Consider the following 15,634-nt stretch of genomic DNA (forward strand, 5'->3'; position numbering starts at 1 on the left):
CCGGTAACTGCCTTGATTCATTGATCGCTGATTCAGACACAAGCAAGGGACCATTTCCAAGTGAGTCAAGTCCATGGGAGGGGGACACAAAAGGAAAACCAAAGTGGATTTTCGAGATTGAATTACATTTTGTGTCCATCCATTATTCTACCATCTTTCGATCTCTTGCCAAAATGGCTTACACTTTCGAAACGGACTGCTCGCGGGAGTAAGGCAGAAGGTGTGGGGGTCTGGGGCTGGGACGGGGACTGTGGCTGTGCCTGCCACTTTCGATGGCAGCTGCATTAATTAAAATCTACAACAAATTTGATTGCTCTATACTACATACATTCATATATATATATATATAACGTCGGGGCAGGGGGAGGGGGAGTGGGACGGCAGGCGTGGCTGAGAAAATTGTGGTCTACACTGGACAGCCAATGTGGGGAATTTGCCACAAAATATCTGCGATCTGAGACTGGATACGGAGCAGATCCCACGATGCGAGGAAGCACCGAAGCATCTCATCGGTAGTGTAGTGGTTCCGGTGAGTGCAAATCGAAAAATATCGAAAAACATATCCCCTGTAGGCCAGTGCTGGCGGTGACCGATGGTGACGAAGGCCGGAGAGCGTCGTCGCTGTCGTCACATTGGCCGAAGTCCCAAAGTTATATTCCACTTTTCACGTTCCACGCTCCACGTTCCGCTACTCTCCACGCACACACACACACACACACACACACACACACACACAGGCACATAGGGTATAAAAATATCCTACTATCGCAAATACAAAAAAAAAATAGAAGAAAAAACAAACGAAAACCAAAGCGAAACCGAGGTGGAAAGAGAGGGGCAGGCGGGCAGGCATTAGTCATCCGCTTTCGAGTACGAGGCCAAAAAAAAAGAAACAACAAAAAAACACCCAACAAGAAAGAAAGCCACCGTCCGACAATGTCCGACTAGACGATACCCATCCAACCCATGGAACTAAGGAGCGAATCATTCGATGAATCCAGCATTCAATATCCTTTTGTATGAAACATCGCATGTCCTTCAAGGTCGAATATTAATTATCCTACTATTTTTGCTCCAGAATATATATTGCAGTACTGTAGTATTTATAAGAAAATAAAATACTAATAAGAACAAACAAAATATCTAAAATACTATATATGTATATAAAAATACCAAACAATAATTGTAGTATTTTTATCATAAATTTTCCAAACAATAAATTTGGTATTTTTTCTGGTAAATCATATAAAACCAAACTAACCAAAAAAGATTTTTAGTATTTTTTGCTGTAAAAATCATAAAAATACCAAAACAATTTGATGAGTTTACCAAACAATATTTTTGGTATTTTTTTGTGTATTTTTTTTATTTTACTGTTGTATTTTTATGGTGTTCTTTTGTTTAATATAGTATTTTTGTTGATAAAATTAAAAAACACAAACAAATATTTTTATTATTTTTGTTGTATTTTTATGATTTTTTTTTGTTGAATTTAAATCGAATGAAAAGAAATAATTATTATTTCAATTTAGAAATATATTTTATGTGGCTTGGCCTTGGCTCAGTTGGCCAGAATATACATATATCCATTTTCTTGCACCTCCCCACCACTCTTCCTTTATTCCGCTTTTATTTTTAATTTATTTTTGATCGAAAACCTTTAAATTATTAAATAATCATTATTTTTGATTATTTTTTTCCAAATAATTATAAAAATGGATAAATATAATCACCGAAGATTAACCGTAAAACTTGAAATCAAATTTGTATTTATTATTTTGCAAGTCCCAGTGTAATTTTCTGTTCTCTCTCTATAAACAGTAGGTTCCCACAATATGGATCGATGGATGGTAAATGGGTCGATAGATCTACATACACATATACTTGAATGTGCACTCGTGTCACATATCGTCCCCCAATTGCATATACCCAAGGACTGGCTGACTGGCTGGCTCTCCGACTACTACCGGGTGTAGTATTTGGTGTATGAAAAGAATTTGCTTCGGCCATGGGCAGCCGTCGCCTCGACTTTGCCTCCGACTTATCTGCCTCTCCCTCTCTACCGTTCTCTCACTCACTCTCTCTCTCACTCTCTTGGTGTGCAGAGGTGCCACACAGGAGTGGGGCGGGGTGTAAAGTGCGATTTGATTACACATGTGCCCTGGTGTGCGCTGGTGCGCTGTGGCGCTGTCTCATCCGCATAGTTGGTTTATGGTTTTTCGCCTCCAAATGGAGCGCCTAAGCGGCTCCGATAAAAGGTGCCAACCGATAAGAAGGCTAACGGGGGACGCGGGTCTGGAAGGGGGAGTCACTAGAGGGGGGTTTCGGGTGGGAAGTGGAACTAGCTGCAAGTGCGAGGAAGGTTGTTGGCCAACTTGGCCCCAACTTTATCAGCCACCAAACGAAACACGTTTCATGTTCCAGCCAGCTGCCGCCGTTCCGTTCCGTTTCGCACTTTCAGGCGTTCCAAGAAATTGCCAGGCAGGCAGGCCAGGTGTGTGGGATTAACGGTAAATGAAATCAATCTACGAATACATATAGATGTGCCTACTATTTACCCGGGAAATGGTCAAACGGATAATGAGCCATAATGAGAATATTAGTAGTAGTAGAAGCCGTCCATCCCGAGAGGGCCCTGCGATGAATGGAAGGGGAACAGCAGGGGAATAGGCCAAGCAGAAGGGGGGGGAGAGGAGAGATCACACGCTGGCATATTTCTGGGATCTGAAGGCCTTGGATGGGATCCATCTGTGAAGCAGTACTCGTACGCTACCTATCGAGGACTTATCGTATCGATACTTATTGAATTTGGCACTCTTTTTGGCACTCTTTAGGGTTACGGGTCCACCCCAATGCCTGTGGGGCTGAAAAGGCAGGCCAGACGTAGTCCATCCACAGGTAAAAATAAAAATGTTGTGCCACTTTTTCTGTTCGCTCATCTCCGCCTTCTTCCGCCCTCCTCCTCCTCTGTTTGATACGCAATTATTGGGCAATCTTCGGAGGAGGAGGAGTGCGAAGCGACAGGTGGCGGCATGGGGCATGGAGCGAAGGGTGTGGTGCAACTTTTTCACCTCCCCCCATCCATAAACACACAATACTTATGGATCGAAGGGGTGGGGGGGCAAAGCGGCAAGCAGACAATCAGGCAAAGTAGGGAGGATTCCACCCCCCCTCCGCACCTCTTCTGTCATGTTTCTGTCTACGCTAGGAGGGAGAGGGGGAGGGGGAGGGGGAGGGAAAGGGGAAGGCAAGTCCTTCAGTTTGTCATGCGCCCTGTCAAAAAATTTATGTAACTAGCAATAGGCCGAAGTGGCACTGCCCCCCCCTCCAAGGGCCAGTGGAAGGTCCGACACAAAAAATTGATTTTTTTGTTGTCTTTTTTGGAACAAATTTTCGGAAAAGTCCCCCCACAGGAAAGGGCCATGGGGGTGGCCAGTGTTTTTGTGGCAAGGTCAAGCCCCTGTGCGTGTGTGTGTGTGTGTAGGTGTGTGTGTGTGTGTAGGTGTGTGTGTGTGTGTGAACCAGGAATTTCCCGCCAGTCCAGAAGCCAGAAGAATTCCTGATGGTCTCTCTGGCGGGACTTCCTACAGGCCGTCGATCCCATGGAAACACCAAAAGAACAAACAAAACAAAAACTGCTACAAATTAAAATAGAATTAGGGCGGACGAGGATATCCGGCGTATTGTTGGGCCATGCCAAGGATCCCCTGATGGAACGGCCCTCACAGTCACCGTTCGGGGACCCTCAGAACCAAAAGTAGAGCTTGTGGCCACTTGAGGAGGATTCCTTGGGTTCCAAAAATACGAGAAGCACACACAAAAATAATACCCATACACAATAATTCGCTCAAGAGAATTTCTATAATTTATGCTTGAGTTTTGGTTCGAGAATGTGTAGGTGTGTGTGTGTGTGTGTGTGTGTATCTGCAACTGAGAGTATCTTTAATGATTGGAGAACTAAATGCTTATGCCATCGCTCATCCATCTCCAACCCAATTTGTTCTTTATCTTTGCTCTCCGTTCATTCGTTTGTTTATTTTCCATCTGCTGTGAGGAGGAGGCGGAGGCGGAGACGAGTGTCTGCTGTTACAAAATCATCAAAAGTGAAATATATATTTATTTAAAGGAAAAACACACACTTACACACACACACACGCAGACACAGGCACAGAATTGGAATTGCAAAATCAAGAAGAATGACTGCTGAATGCTGGCAAATCGGGAAATAATTAAAGAACGGTATGGCATGGCATGGCATGGAATGGAATGGAATGCTTTTCCTTGAATTTAATTGAAAATGCTCGAACGCCTGCCCCCAGATACTTGTGTGCACAGTGGCATCCACCATTCAGGCATTTTGCGTAGCCCAATTTGTGGCACTTTTTGGTTCAATTAAATGATTATTCACTTGGTTATCGCCACCCCTAAGATTCACTCGAATTGCAAAACAAATATCCACTGAAACTGCACTTGAACTTTGACAAGATTCCATGTGAACCCTTGTCCCCCCCGCACCCCCCCCACAGGACACCCCATGGAGCGTTGGAGAGAGCGAGAGAGAGAGCTCCTGCTGGGACATACTCAGGGTCTGGTCCTGGCATTGCGTGACAGCAAATGGAATTTCAAGAAGGGAGAAATATATTCAAGATTTTCTTGAAGAGACTGAGGAGCAAGCCGTTGAGTTTTCGGAACGAAATTCAATATTTTGTTGGGTTTTTTTTTTGGTTTTTTTTTTGTTAATTTTTGAGCCTCTTTCCTCTTGAAATGAAATTAATGGCCTGGCCGCTAGGGCGTATGCGTGATATAGAGTGGGGGGTGAGGAAAAACTAAAACTAAAAACTTTTTACGCCCTTTGTTGTTGTCGTCGACACATTTCCCCCCCACGCCACTCTTCTCTCTCTCTCTCTCTCTCTAGCACCATCATCGCCATTCGGTGGAAAGAGTTTAAGAACTTTTCATGACATTTTCGCTCGTTTTTCGCCTAATTAAAAATTTTAATTAAAAAAAAAAGCAAGATAAAGACAGAGAGAGAGAGAGAGAGGGAGGGGGCTATAGAGTAGTTATTGGGAGGGGAAGGAGTGAGAGAGGAGAGCATATATTCAACTGGAAAATACCAGGAAAAATACACGACATACCAAATACCAAGAACTGTCGCAATTAATCCACTCGATAAACAGTTGAGTGGCACAAAAATTAACTCTCTCACTCGCTGCCTCCCTCTCTTTCTCGTGTCCTTGCAAAAAAAGAAAATCTCAAATTTAATGGAAAATATTCAGAGGTTTTTTTTGTTCTCCGAGTGGGAGGGAGAGAGAGACAGAGGGGGGCGGTAACAGCGGGGTAAACGTCATTGACATTGGACCGCCGCAGCAGCAGACAACAGGGGGGGTGGTAGAGGGACGGAGGGGCGACGGGGGCGAGCATAAGTCCGAATGAGTAATCGTCAAGAGGAAAACGGTAAATGCAATGCCGCTCTGCACGTGTGTGCGTGTGCGTGTGTGTGTGTGTGTGTGTGTAGGCGCCAATCGACAATTGAATTTTATCGATTTCACAACAAACAGAACAGAGAACAGAGCACAGAGCACAGAGAACACAATAAAAGAGAGACAGAAAATGGCAGACAATAAAATGGCACACACTGGGAAGGGGGGCGGGCAAAAAGGGGGGAGCAGAGAGCGACAGTGAGAGAGAGATTTATTGAAATTTAAAGAATACTTTACAAAGTATAATCAAGATATTCCATCCATCAACATTCGATACATCGAAAGTACCAAGTACTACTCGATACTCGGGATTATCGCTTAAGGGAGGAGGATCTAGTACTACGGAGCCCACAGCCCCGCCGAGAGATTCGGGTAGTGCCGAGGGGCCCATGTGGTGTCAGCCGTGCTCCGGTTTTCGCAAATATTTGCCGATTACGTTTTTTGTGTGTGGTGTCCGATTTTCGATGGCGATATTTCACTCGATGGAAAGCGGTTTTGAGTCGTTTGAATCTTACGATTTGCAAAAACCGGAGCAAGCAGTCCTGCGATTTGCGATAACCGGAGCATGGCCGTGTATTTTTCGTATTTCAGGTTTTCTCTGGGGAATTACTATCAAAGAAAATAACCCCAACAGTGGAGGAGGTATCGTATCATCACAAACTATATGATCTATGCGGTATCTGTATTTCTATCCATGAAAACCAATATAAATATGAATAGTTTTCAGCACCACCTTGTGATTCATATCATTCGAATGATTTATTCACTGGGGGAAACATTTGACTCGATTCACGGTCCAATCGATGAGGGCTATGCGACTCTTTGGAAAGAGCATGAGTTTGTTTAGGGTTGGCTCTCAGGGTTTTGGAAAATCCAACAGGTGGAAAGGCTTCAATGTAGCAGCAACACAGTGCTCTAAGGATATTTGCCGTTGGTTTATTTGCACGCGACACGTCTAGCCGTTGAGCAGCGACGCACCGCACCGCGAGAGAGAGACAAGGACAGCAAGAGAGCAGCAGAGAGGGAATGGAATGCCTCACCTTGCTGGCGAATACACCTTGAACTAGAGCGGAATTAAAGGCACAGTGGAGGACGATAAAGGCGTGGCAATGACACTCGGCTCAGCACACCTCCGTTCCCCCTCCCCCTCCCCACCGCCTTCATCCTCTTATTCGCCTTCTGCCTCTTCTTTGTTCACTTCCTCTTCTTCTGGCGCTTCTATTCCAACGCCTTCTCTGCGACAGCGACAGCGACACCGACTGCGACTGCGGCTACGGCTGACGTTTGTTTGCATTTAGTTTTACTTTTCGGATACCCTTTCTTTCCCCATTCGGGTTGAAGAGAATATTTATTGGTGTGTGCCGTTTGTAGCGGTATTATTTTCGAGCGAGAGAGCCATGCGGATCGTGAGTGCCTGCTCTCAGCGAGTGTTTACAGTGGACTGTTAACGGACAGCGGTGCCCAGGAACGCTAACAGGCTGTTAACAGGGTGCCCGAACAGCGCTAATGCTGTGGCTGTTAACCGGATGCCTTAACAGAGCTGCTGCTGTGGCTGTTAACCTGGTGCCTGGCGCGGTGGCTGTTAACCTGGTGTCCTAACAGCGCTGTGACTGTGGCTGTTAACCTGGTACCGTAACAGCGCGGTGGCTGTTAGCTGGGTGCCTTTACAGCGCTACTGCTTTGCTGCACAGCTGCTGTGCCCAGAACCCAGAATCGCCAGCACTCAAGTCCACAGATTCAGGGATTATCTGTAGATCTTATCGGGGAAAGGATCTTTCGGATCTGTCAGTGGCAATGGTTTTACCAGGTAGGGTATACAAAATGTGAGTGGCAATATTTTGTCTTGCTTTTCTGATTCTTTTTGCTTGGTTTTTTGTTTTTTCTCATTGCTTTTTATGGCAATGGCCGGCGGATATTATCAACGGGCAGCAACAGCAACAGTCACAGAAACAGAAACAGAAACAACAACAGCACAACAGCACAGACACTGGGCACAGAGGCACATGCTTTTGCTTTTGCTTTGCTTTTGTTATTATTGTTATTATTTATCAGAGCCCAGCGACGGCGTCGGAAATTTATTTTCATTAACAAGTTGGGCACAAAAAGCATCGACCGACCCGACCCACCGCCTGGCCCTGGCAATGCCATAGAAAATACACGACCTACGAGGGGGTGGGGGGGGGGGGGGGCCCTCTCCAAGGGGTGTCGTAGCGTAGATCCACTCGGGCGTGAAAAGTGTTTCTGGGAACTCGGCAGAACAGCCACAGAAACAGAAACCGTCTTTGTGGTCCATCTACTGGCTTTGGGCTTTGGCTCTTCTAAGGTCTCAATTGTTTTTGCAGAGAGTCCTCCTGCCAGGCCTCCTGCCAGCCTCCTGCCACACCGCCAGGAGCAGCAACTGGAGAGGGAAGAGAAGTGGCTATATGCACTGCATAATGGGATCATCTCTGACTTCATGGAGGTTTGTTTTCCGCCAAAAAAAGGGAAACATTTCCTTGAAATTGTAGTTAAAGGAATTGTGGAATCATGGAACAGCTCAGGGAATAGGGACCATGGAATGAAACAAGATTTGTACAAATTTCCTCTCAACTCAAGAGAGAGAGAAGCGAAGGAAACTCTTCCGAAGGAACTCTTCTGCGAAGACTTCCCATCGAAGTGATCAATGGACAATGCTGGACAATGGATAGAGGAATCGGCCTGCTCTGTGTCCCACTCAGCAGGCCCTCTGGGGGCAGAACCCAAAGTAGAAGGACTAATTATAGTACGAGCATGCCCATGGGTGGGGTTTGGGTGGGTGGGGGGTATACGAATTGGAGATGGCCCACAGGCAAGCGGCAGGACTTGACCAGAGCGAGAGAAACCCCAGAGATAATTCGATGAAGCACTTCCCACAATTCCATTACGGAAACAGTTGAATCTGATTAAAACCAGCTCCATCCCGAGGCAGGGACTGGCCTCAGTTTTGGTCGTGCCTCGTGCCCGTCCGAAAAAGTCCATCGCTAATGTTGTGTGCACATAGTACATGGCACAACGGGGTAATCAAATAAGTTACTGCCATTTACGGGGTATTTATAACAGACACACGTACACGCACCCACGTACAGGCACTCGCACACACACTCATGGTACATGGTATATCATTGCTGCCGGCTGTTGCTTGTCGGGGGGGGGGCGGGAGGGCGTGCGTGGTCTCTCAGGTGCAGTCCCCCCCGTCCCCCCCGCCGAGTGCCATGCCTGCTCTTTCCATGTACATTGCTTGCACATAGACGAGAGTCTGTATAATTTATATCGCGTGGCTGACACTAATTCAATTCAATTAGAAAATCTCCAGGAAAATGCTGGAAAAACGAAAGCCCAAGCGAAGGAAAGGGAAAGGCTGTTGTCGGTCCGGGGCCGAGGCTCGAATACCCTTCCAGGTGCAGGAAGGGCAAGAGTCCTGCCTGAATAGGTTTCGAAAATTTTCGGTTTTTCTCTCTCGCTCACTCTCTACAATGCCCTACAATTTTCTAGCAGAGCGAAAGAGCAAGCAACACCATTATTTATGCTGGTTTTTGGCTTTGACTTTTGCCCCGAAAAAATTGGGCTTTGTGCAGAGCCGAGGGCCCACGAGCTCCACAGCTCCAAAAACATACAAAATATATACAAATATAGAGCGGTACTCCCTCTACGCCTGGGCACAAGAAAATGTGTGATTTCTCTGCCTCCTCCCCCGCTCCTGGCGGCACTCATTATGAGAGTTTACCCCCTCTCCCTCCCCTCCTGAGTGTCCGACTAATTGCAAGGAAAAGAAAAACTTTTATTTTTTTTGCATCATAATTAGTAGGGGGCAAGGCCCAGCCTCTTGGACGGCACAGAGGAGGCGTGATGGGGGGGGGCAGGGAACCATAACTCAACTGAGCCGAAAAACCAGAACACTGTTCCTGGCCTTAGCCTGGCCAACAAAAACTTGTACCGAATGCACGAATATGGCATCATATTGTGGGAATTTTCCACACCTGTTTGATCTCCTCGGCAGGGAAAGTCCCAGAGGCTCAAGAAGGACATCCTATTAGAAGCATTCTAGATTCTAGAGTGCTGCTGTCCTACAGACTGTACTTTTATTTGGTAGAGTTGCCACCATATCATAAGAAAGGCAGATATGGGGGGATTAAAAGGGCTCCTGCGGGAGTTGGGTTTTTCTTAAATTTGTCCATTGCTCCTTCCACAGATGCCCCACCAGGTGTACCCCCGTTTGTTCTGCAAACGATTAAGTCCCGTATCGCAAGGGGGGTTAGACCTGCTTCGATTATGCTCAGTGCATGATTATCTTTTGTGTCTTGTGCTCTTTGCCGCTCCGTTATTCTTCTCGTTAGCCGATTGCATTGCTTTCGGACAAGAGGGAAAATGGGGAGATCGGATCCCATAGGAAAGAGGCCTTTGGTAGTCATATATTTAGGTGCACACACGATAGGCAGGATAGGCACGATAGGAGTGAAACAAAGGAAACATCCAAGGGGTTGGGATATGTCGCATGTCCTCAAGGAGGGAGCTATCGAATGCCGGATAGTACGAGTGATGAGTGACGAGTGACGAGTGTGATTCCTTTTCGGTTTCCATTTCTCTGTGGCTCAGTGTAATTGGCAGTACTAATTGGTATGACATGTAGAAACACACACACACACACACACACACATGGAGAGAGGAGAAAATCGAAATCAAACGTCGGGCAATGGAAAGAAGAAGATGCGTCCCCAGAGAATGGCAGATAGAGAGCGAGAGGGACAGAGAGGGAGTGGTGCGAGGGGGGTAGAAATATGGCAAAAAAAAATTAAATCCTTGAAATGCTTTTAGCGCAAATTGCAAACAGCATTTAATTGGGTTGACTAAAAGGGTTCCGAGAGGAGGACGGTAAAAGGGGGATGGGGGGAGGGCTTAACCATAGTGACCGCTAGAGCCAGTTCTCCTCTTACCCCCCACCCACCAGGCTTCATCTGTTCATATTTCACTGTAGCCTAGACTCCCTCTCTCTCTCTTCCTCTCTCCCCCTCTCGTATTTTATTTTTTCACTTTTTATTTGCTTTGAAAGATTAAACCCCGCTTAACGCCACCCCCACCCCCCCCCCCCCTCTCATCCATTCCTTCGCCCCCTTCGCCACCCTCGTTGCCGCCTCGCTTACAATTTCACTTTGATGCGAGTTGCCAGAGCAACAAAATGGAAATGGAAATTAAATTACTTGAATATTTCGCAATTAAAGTAACTTTCACGTGGAAAACTGGAGAGCTGGCAGCCAGCCCCCGAAAAACTCATCGAACCAACAAAAATATACCGCCTTTTACGGCGTTTGGGCGTCCCGGGGGGTGTCCAGGGGGTCTCCAGGTCAACGGAGGTGGCGAGATGGGACCTTCTGGGTTCTGGCAGAAGAGCGAACACACGCCCCTATTTCAATTAGCCAGCAAGCCATAGATTATGGCCAGCGGTGCAGCAGTAATGGAAAATCCCTCTTACTGTTTGCAGTCCACACATTCCACTCATTCATATACGGAGCGGCAGCAGCCTAATGCATGGTCCGCTCCCGCAACGCTCTCTCTTTTAGGGCCTTATTTTGCTCAGCACAACAGCACGCTCCCTCACGCTCTCTCGACCTCGGGCCCGCTGGCCCTTGGCCTGGTTACTCCTTATAGTACTAATCGCTAATACCTCTACGGCCGCACACAAACCATGGTTTAGATGCACTATAATTCACACCACAAGAGACTTCGCTTGTATTCAGCCGAACAATCATCGAAATCGCCAGCAATCCATGTATGTACCCAACATATTACCTTTATGGTAAATATATGTATCGTTTCATCTAAATATGATATATATTCTGGAATATTTTCATCTATAACTGGGTTATTTGTTACAATTTCCACTCTCGCAGCCAATCTATGGGTGGTGTACATTTTCAAATGAATCCCAGTGTATTTTCAGGACAGAGTCAAGTTCTTGCCCCTCTCTACAGCCCCCTCTCTTTGTCCGTCTCTGGGCGTTGAAGTTCCTTAGATTTCAGATTATTCCAACAAGTTCTCGCTGAGGAGTCTCCTATCGTCGCGTCGCATCGCGTCGCGTCGCGTCTCTTGTTTTTTTTAGCATCTATGAATTTGAGTTCCTACTTCCTGCTTCCCTCTCCCCTCTCCACCCACCTCCCTCCTCCCACCACGTGCTCAAGTGTTTTGTGTTTCGTTTCTTTGCCATTTGTTCCACCGCGTGGAGGGGAATAGATAGATAGAGATGAGGTTGTTGTTGTTGTGGAACGACAAAAAACGCAACCATCGCTCAATGGCGGTGGCGGTGGCGATGGCGGCTCTTCTAGAATTTCAATGTGTCCCACCAAAAGTGCTGGAGTGTGCGAGTGTGCGGGGGGATGGTTTTTGCTTCCAATTTGAGGTTGAGGGGGTTGTGTGGGTGGTTGTGTGGGTGGTTGGTTGGTTGGGTGGGTGGCATGTCTAAAAAACTATTGTCCAAACGGCTGTGACGCAATGCCTGCCATGTTTTACTTAATTCTCTTTTCATTCCGATTCGGGTGGGGGAGGGGCGGGGCAGGGAGGGGAGGGCTGGTCGACAGAAACAAAGCCAACCTGTGGCATTGAGGCAGCCCCAAAAGAGAAAGAGAGAGAGAGAGAGAGGAGAGGATTGCGAGGAACAACAAAGATACAAAATATTTTTGTAATTGGACTTTTTTGCTAACCCAACCCGAACAAAAACCCCCCCACCCTTCCTCCGATGACGCCGCTTATCAGTCGAGGGGCAGGTCCCAGAGGGCGCGACGTGGGCGGAAGGAGCGGGGGGGAAGCAGCAGAGAGCATAATTAAATCAGCAAATTCCCAAAAACTAGAAAACAAGGGTAAAAACCCACACACACACACACACACACAGACACTTTAGCACACAGAAAAAAGTGCAAAAACTCAAGTATCGCCAACACATCATCGCCATCGCCATCGCCCCCTCTGGCAGGGCATGCCGCCACACAAAGAGCGGCTCGGAGGAGCAGCCGGAGAGCAGATAACTGTAACTCAACGACAAAAGGAAGCCCGAAAAAAGAACCACAAAAGCAACAAGATGTGGCAGCTCTCGGCTCTCTCAGAGCCGTCGGGGTGCCGACGAAGCCTTTGATACTCTTCGATAGAGGAAAGCACACCGACGGCGAACTTTTTGCAGGCCTTCTGCACCTGGCCAAAACTATGGGATACACCTTGGCAGGGTATCAGGAGGGGGAGCGATGCAAGAGAGCGCCAAGAGAGGAGAGCAGAGGACCACAGAGGCGACAAAGCGGCCGAGCAGATTATGCGTTTAGGCCGAAAAAGGCTTCCTTCCCGTTCGAGGCGAATGGAAATGGAAATTCAAATGGCAAGCGATCAAATTTAAACTGCAATTGACCACAAATATGCGTCATTATGTGGCAAGAGAGCGACAGAGAGAGAGAGAACTACGCCGGAGAGTGGCGAGTGCTGGGTGGGAAAGAGACAAGACAACAGCTTAATTGCTATTTTGGTCTACGTTTCATGCGTTTCATGTGCTAATTGGGAGCACCCCATCTTCTGTCCAGGAACTGGCAGAAGAAAACAAAAGAAAAACCTCCCAAAGCGGTTGGAGAGATGACTAAGACATGCACCGGGGAGGGGGAGGACTGTTCTTGATGCTCGCCCACATAATGCATTGCCCAGGCTGAGGCCCAGGCCCTGACCCCTCGCCCTAATCCACGAAAATGGGAGCAGAATAGAGAGCGCAAGAGTGGGTTACCACCTACCGTAAAGCCTGGAACCATTAAATATTCATAGACTCGTCGCGAACTAGTTCCAGTTCCATCGAAAAATTAATTTTGATAAGAGCATTTTTATTGTTTGCACACTTCTTGACTGCTTGACTGCTTGACTGGACGACTGCTTGAACCTGCTTTCTGGTCCCATATCTTGAGTTACTTGACGACCTTTCGGGCGGCTCTCTCATTCTGGCAAAGCAAAGCCGCTCCCCACGGAGCCAAGACATTCCCCGTTAACGCTGATCAGGTCGAAATTTCTCTTCTTATACTATGGGATAGGGGGAGGCGGTAATTATAGTGAGTATATGTACATATGTGCAGGGGAATCGCCAGAAAAATACTCACGGATAGAAGAAGAACAGAAATGTGGTCAGGAGCAGCACAATCCAGGCGAAAGTCGCAGGAATGTAACGCGTTTTCACATCGCATTTGGGCATTTTTCTTTGCGTTTTCCTATGTGGCGGCTCGCTGCAGTCTCTCTCTTTATAGCGGTTTATTTTTTTTTTTTTTGTAGTAGCTGCTGCTGCTGCTGCTGCTGTTGTTGTTGTTGTAGCTTCTATGTTGCAATGTCGTTGACCGTTTCGTCAGTAGTTGGCAATGAAATGCGTTTTCTGTGTGTTGCTGTTGTTGCTGCTGTTGTTTGATGACGGATACAGTTGGCTTGGTTTCTGCCTCGGCCCCTTGGCTGCTACTGCTGCTGCCGTTCGGGCTAGTGGTGCATCAGAGGGAGATGGCGACACACGCACACACACAAACAACACACACACGCGTGAAGAGTGCGAGACGGCGAGACGGAGCGGCGACGCGTGAAATGGGATCGACGTTGGCGCTGGCGAGAAGAGGGGTGCACACACCAACACACCAGCACACCAGCACACACACACATACACTCGCGGACGCGGACGCGGACGCGGACGCGGGGGGAATATTCTGCTCTCAATTTGCACTCTTTCAGCGAAAAGTTCTTGGAGAAGTTGCTGCTGGTTGTGGGGGAGGGAGGGAAGGGGATGTTCCAGAAATTAGAATTTCATTATTAACACAAAAACAAACACAGAAAGAGACAGAAAGAGAGGGAGCGAGCGAGAGAGCGAGAGTTGGGCACACACAGAAATAATTTTGGGCTAAACTTCTGCTGCTTCTGCTGTTGACAAAGCTGTCAATCTAGCTCTTAACTGGCCAAAAAAGTTAGCGGGGCCCTCTTATCAAGCTAGTGCACAGACGGACACGCACACACCTGCATACACACTGTGGAGAGCGTCGCATGATCCAACTCTAGCCCATGCATGTTCCTGTGTGCATGCGTGTTAGCCAATTTAAGATCAGCCCAAAAGGAAAAGCAAACGCAACAAGAGTCACAGTTTTCATTCTCATTTACGATTTCCTGTTGTATTTTACCCTACAGATTTATTGTTTTCTTTTTTTTGTTTTTATTTGTAAAAAAAAAAATGCATTTAATTTTCTCATACACTTGCAAAAGCGAGCGCGTGTTTGCCCTGTCTGTGTGCTCCCGTGTGCGTGTGTTTGTGTGGGGCGCAGCAGAGGCAGAGGCAGCGGCAGCGCAGCCAACGTTGACTTTCCCTATTTTTCATGCATATTTTGTTGTATTTCCAGCCAGCGCCGAAAACGGTTTCCCCCCTCACCAAGACGCGATGCGGCTCGTTTTCTTTGGCTCTGCTTTCGTTCTTTCCTTCATTTTTCCTCTTCTTTCAACTGCTCCTCTGCCGCTGGTCTGCTTCCTCTGCCTATCACAAACACACGTTGTTTCTGCATTTTTTTTTTCTTGTCTTCTCTCTTTCTGCCGTACTTCTATTTTTTGCGATATATTTCCTTACAGCAGCGTCGTTGCCTGCAAAAAGAATTCTTTTTGATTGGCGGTGGCACGGTACGCGGATATCGGGCTCTGGGTCAGTCGGGGCCGGGCGGGGCAAAGGCGGGGACACGATCTCAATCGGCTGATTCGGAAACTCCACTTTCACACACTCGACGACACTTGCACGGCATTCCCAGCGATTTATGCACTATTTTGGCGTGTCGATTACGAAAAAATAAATTAAAAAAAAGAGTCCGTCCCGCATACGCATAGTTTTTACTTTAGTGTGACAGCAGACTTATCGACAAAATATACCATCTGAACCTTAAAGAAATATACCATCTCATATTACAAAAATACCGTAAATATACTGACGAAGTATTCATGTTCCATCAATATTCCTCGTTTTTGATATTCCGTGGAATATTACTAGCTACAAAAAACATTTTGCCATGCCCACATAATTTTATACGATTAATGAATCAATTTTCTACTTATCTGGCCTTTTCTAAATACTAGTTTTTATTGGATCTTGTCTAAAACAAGGCTTGAACAAAATA

The 15,634-nt window shown here is 46.9% G+C and overlaps 1 protein-coding gene across 8 annotated transcripts in view; it reads right to left on the reverse strand.

Moving 5' to 3' along the window:
- LOC6902245 (palmitoyltransferase ZDHHC9-like) overlaps window positions 1-15,396 on the reverse strand; it is a 35,853-nt gene extending 20,457 nt beyond the window's left edge. For 5 of the 8 annotated variants that reach the window (XM_033385497.1, XM_033385494.1, XM_033385490.1 and 2 more), the window contains exons 1-2: window positions 15,097-15,396; window positions 13,610-14,241 (exon numbers count right to left, since the gene is read on the reverse strand). In XM_033385497.1, the coding sequence (XP_033241388.1) occupies window positions 13,610-13,701 (92 nt within the window). In that variant the 5' untranslated portion in view covers window positions 13,702-14,241; window positions 15,097-15,396. Of the gene's footprint in view, window positions 1-13,609; window positions 14,245-15,068 lie in introns of all 8 variants that reach the window. The other 3 variants (XM_033385491.1, XM_033385492.1, XM_033385493.1) reach the window with 3 other exon arrangements.
- Between the last annotated feature and the right edge of the window lie 238 nt (window positions 15,397-15,634).

This window comes from Drosophila pseudoobscura, chromosome X (genome assembly GCF_009870125.1).
Source record: "Drosophila pseudoobscura strain MV-25-SWS-2005 chromosome X, UCI_Dpse_MV25, whole genome shotgun sequence".
Classification (NCBI taxonomy): Eukaryota; Metazoa; Arthropoda; class Insecta; order Diptera; family Drosophilidae; genus Drosophila; species Drosophila pseudoobscura.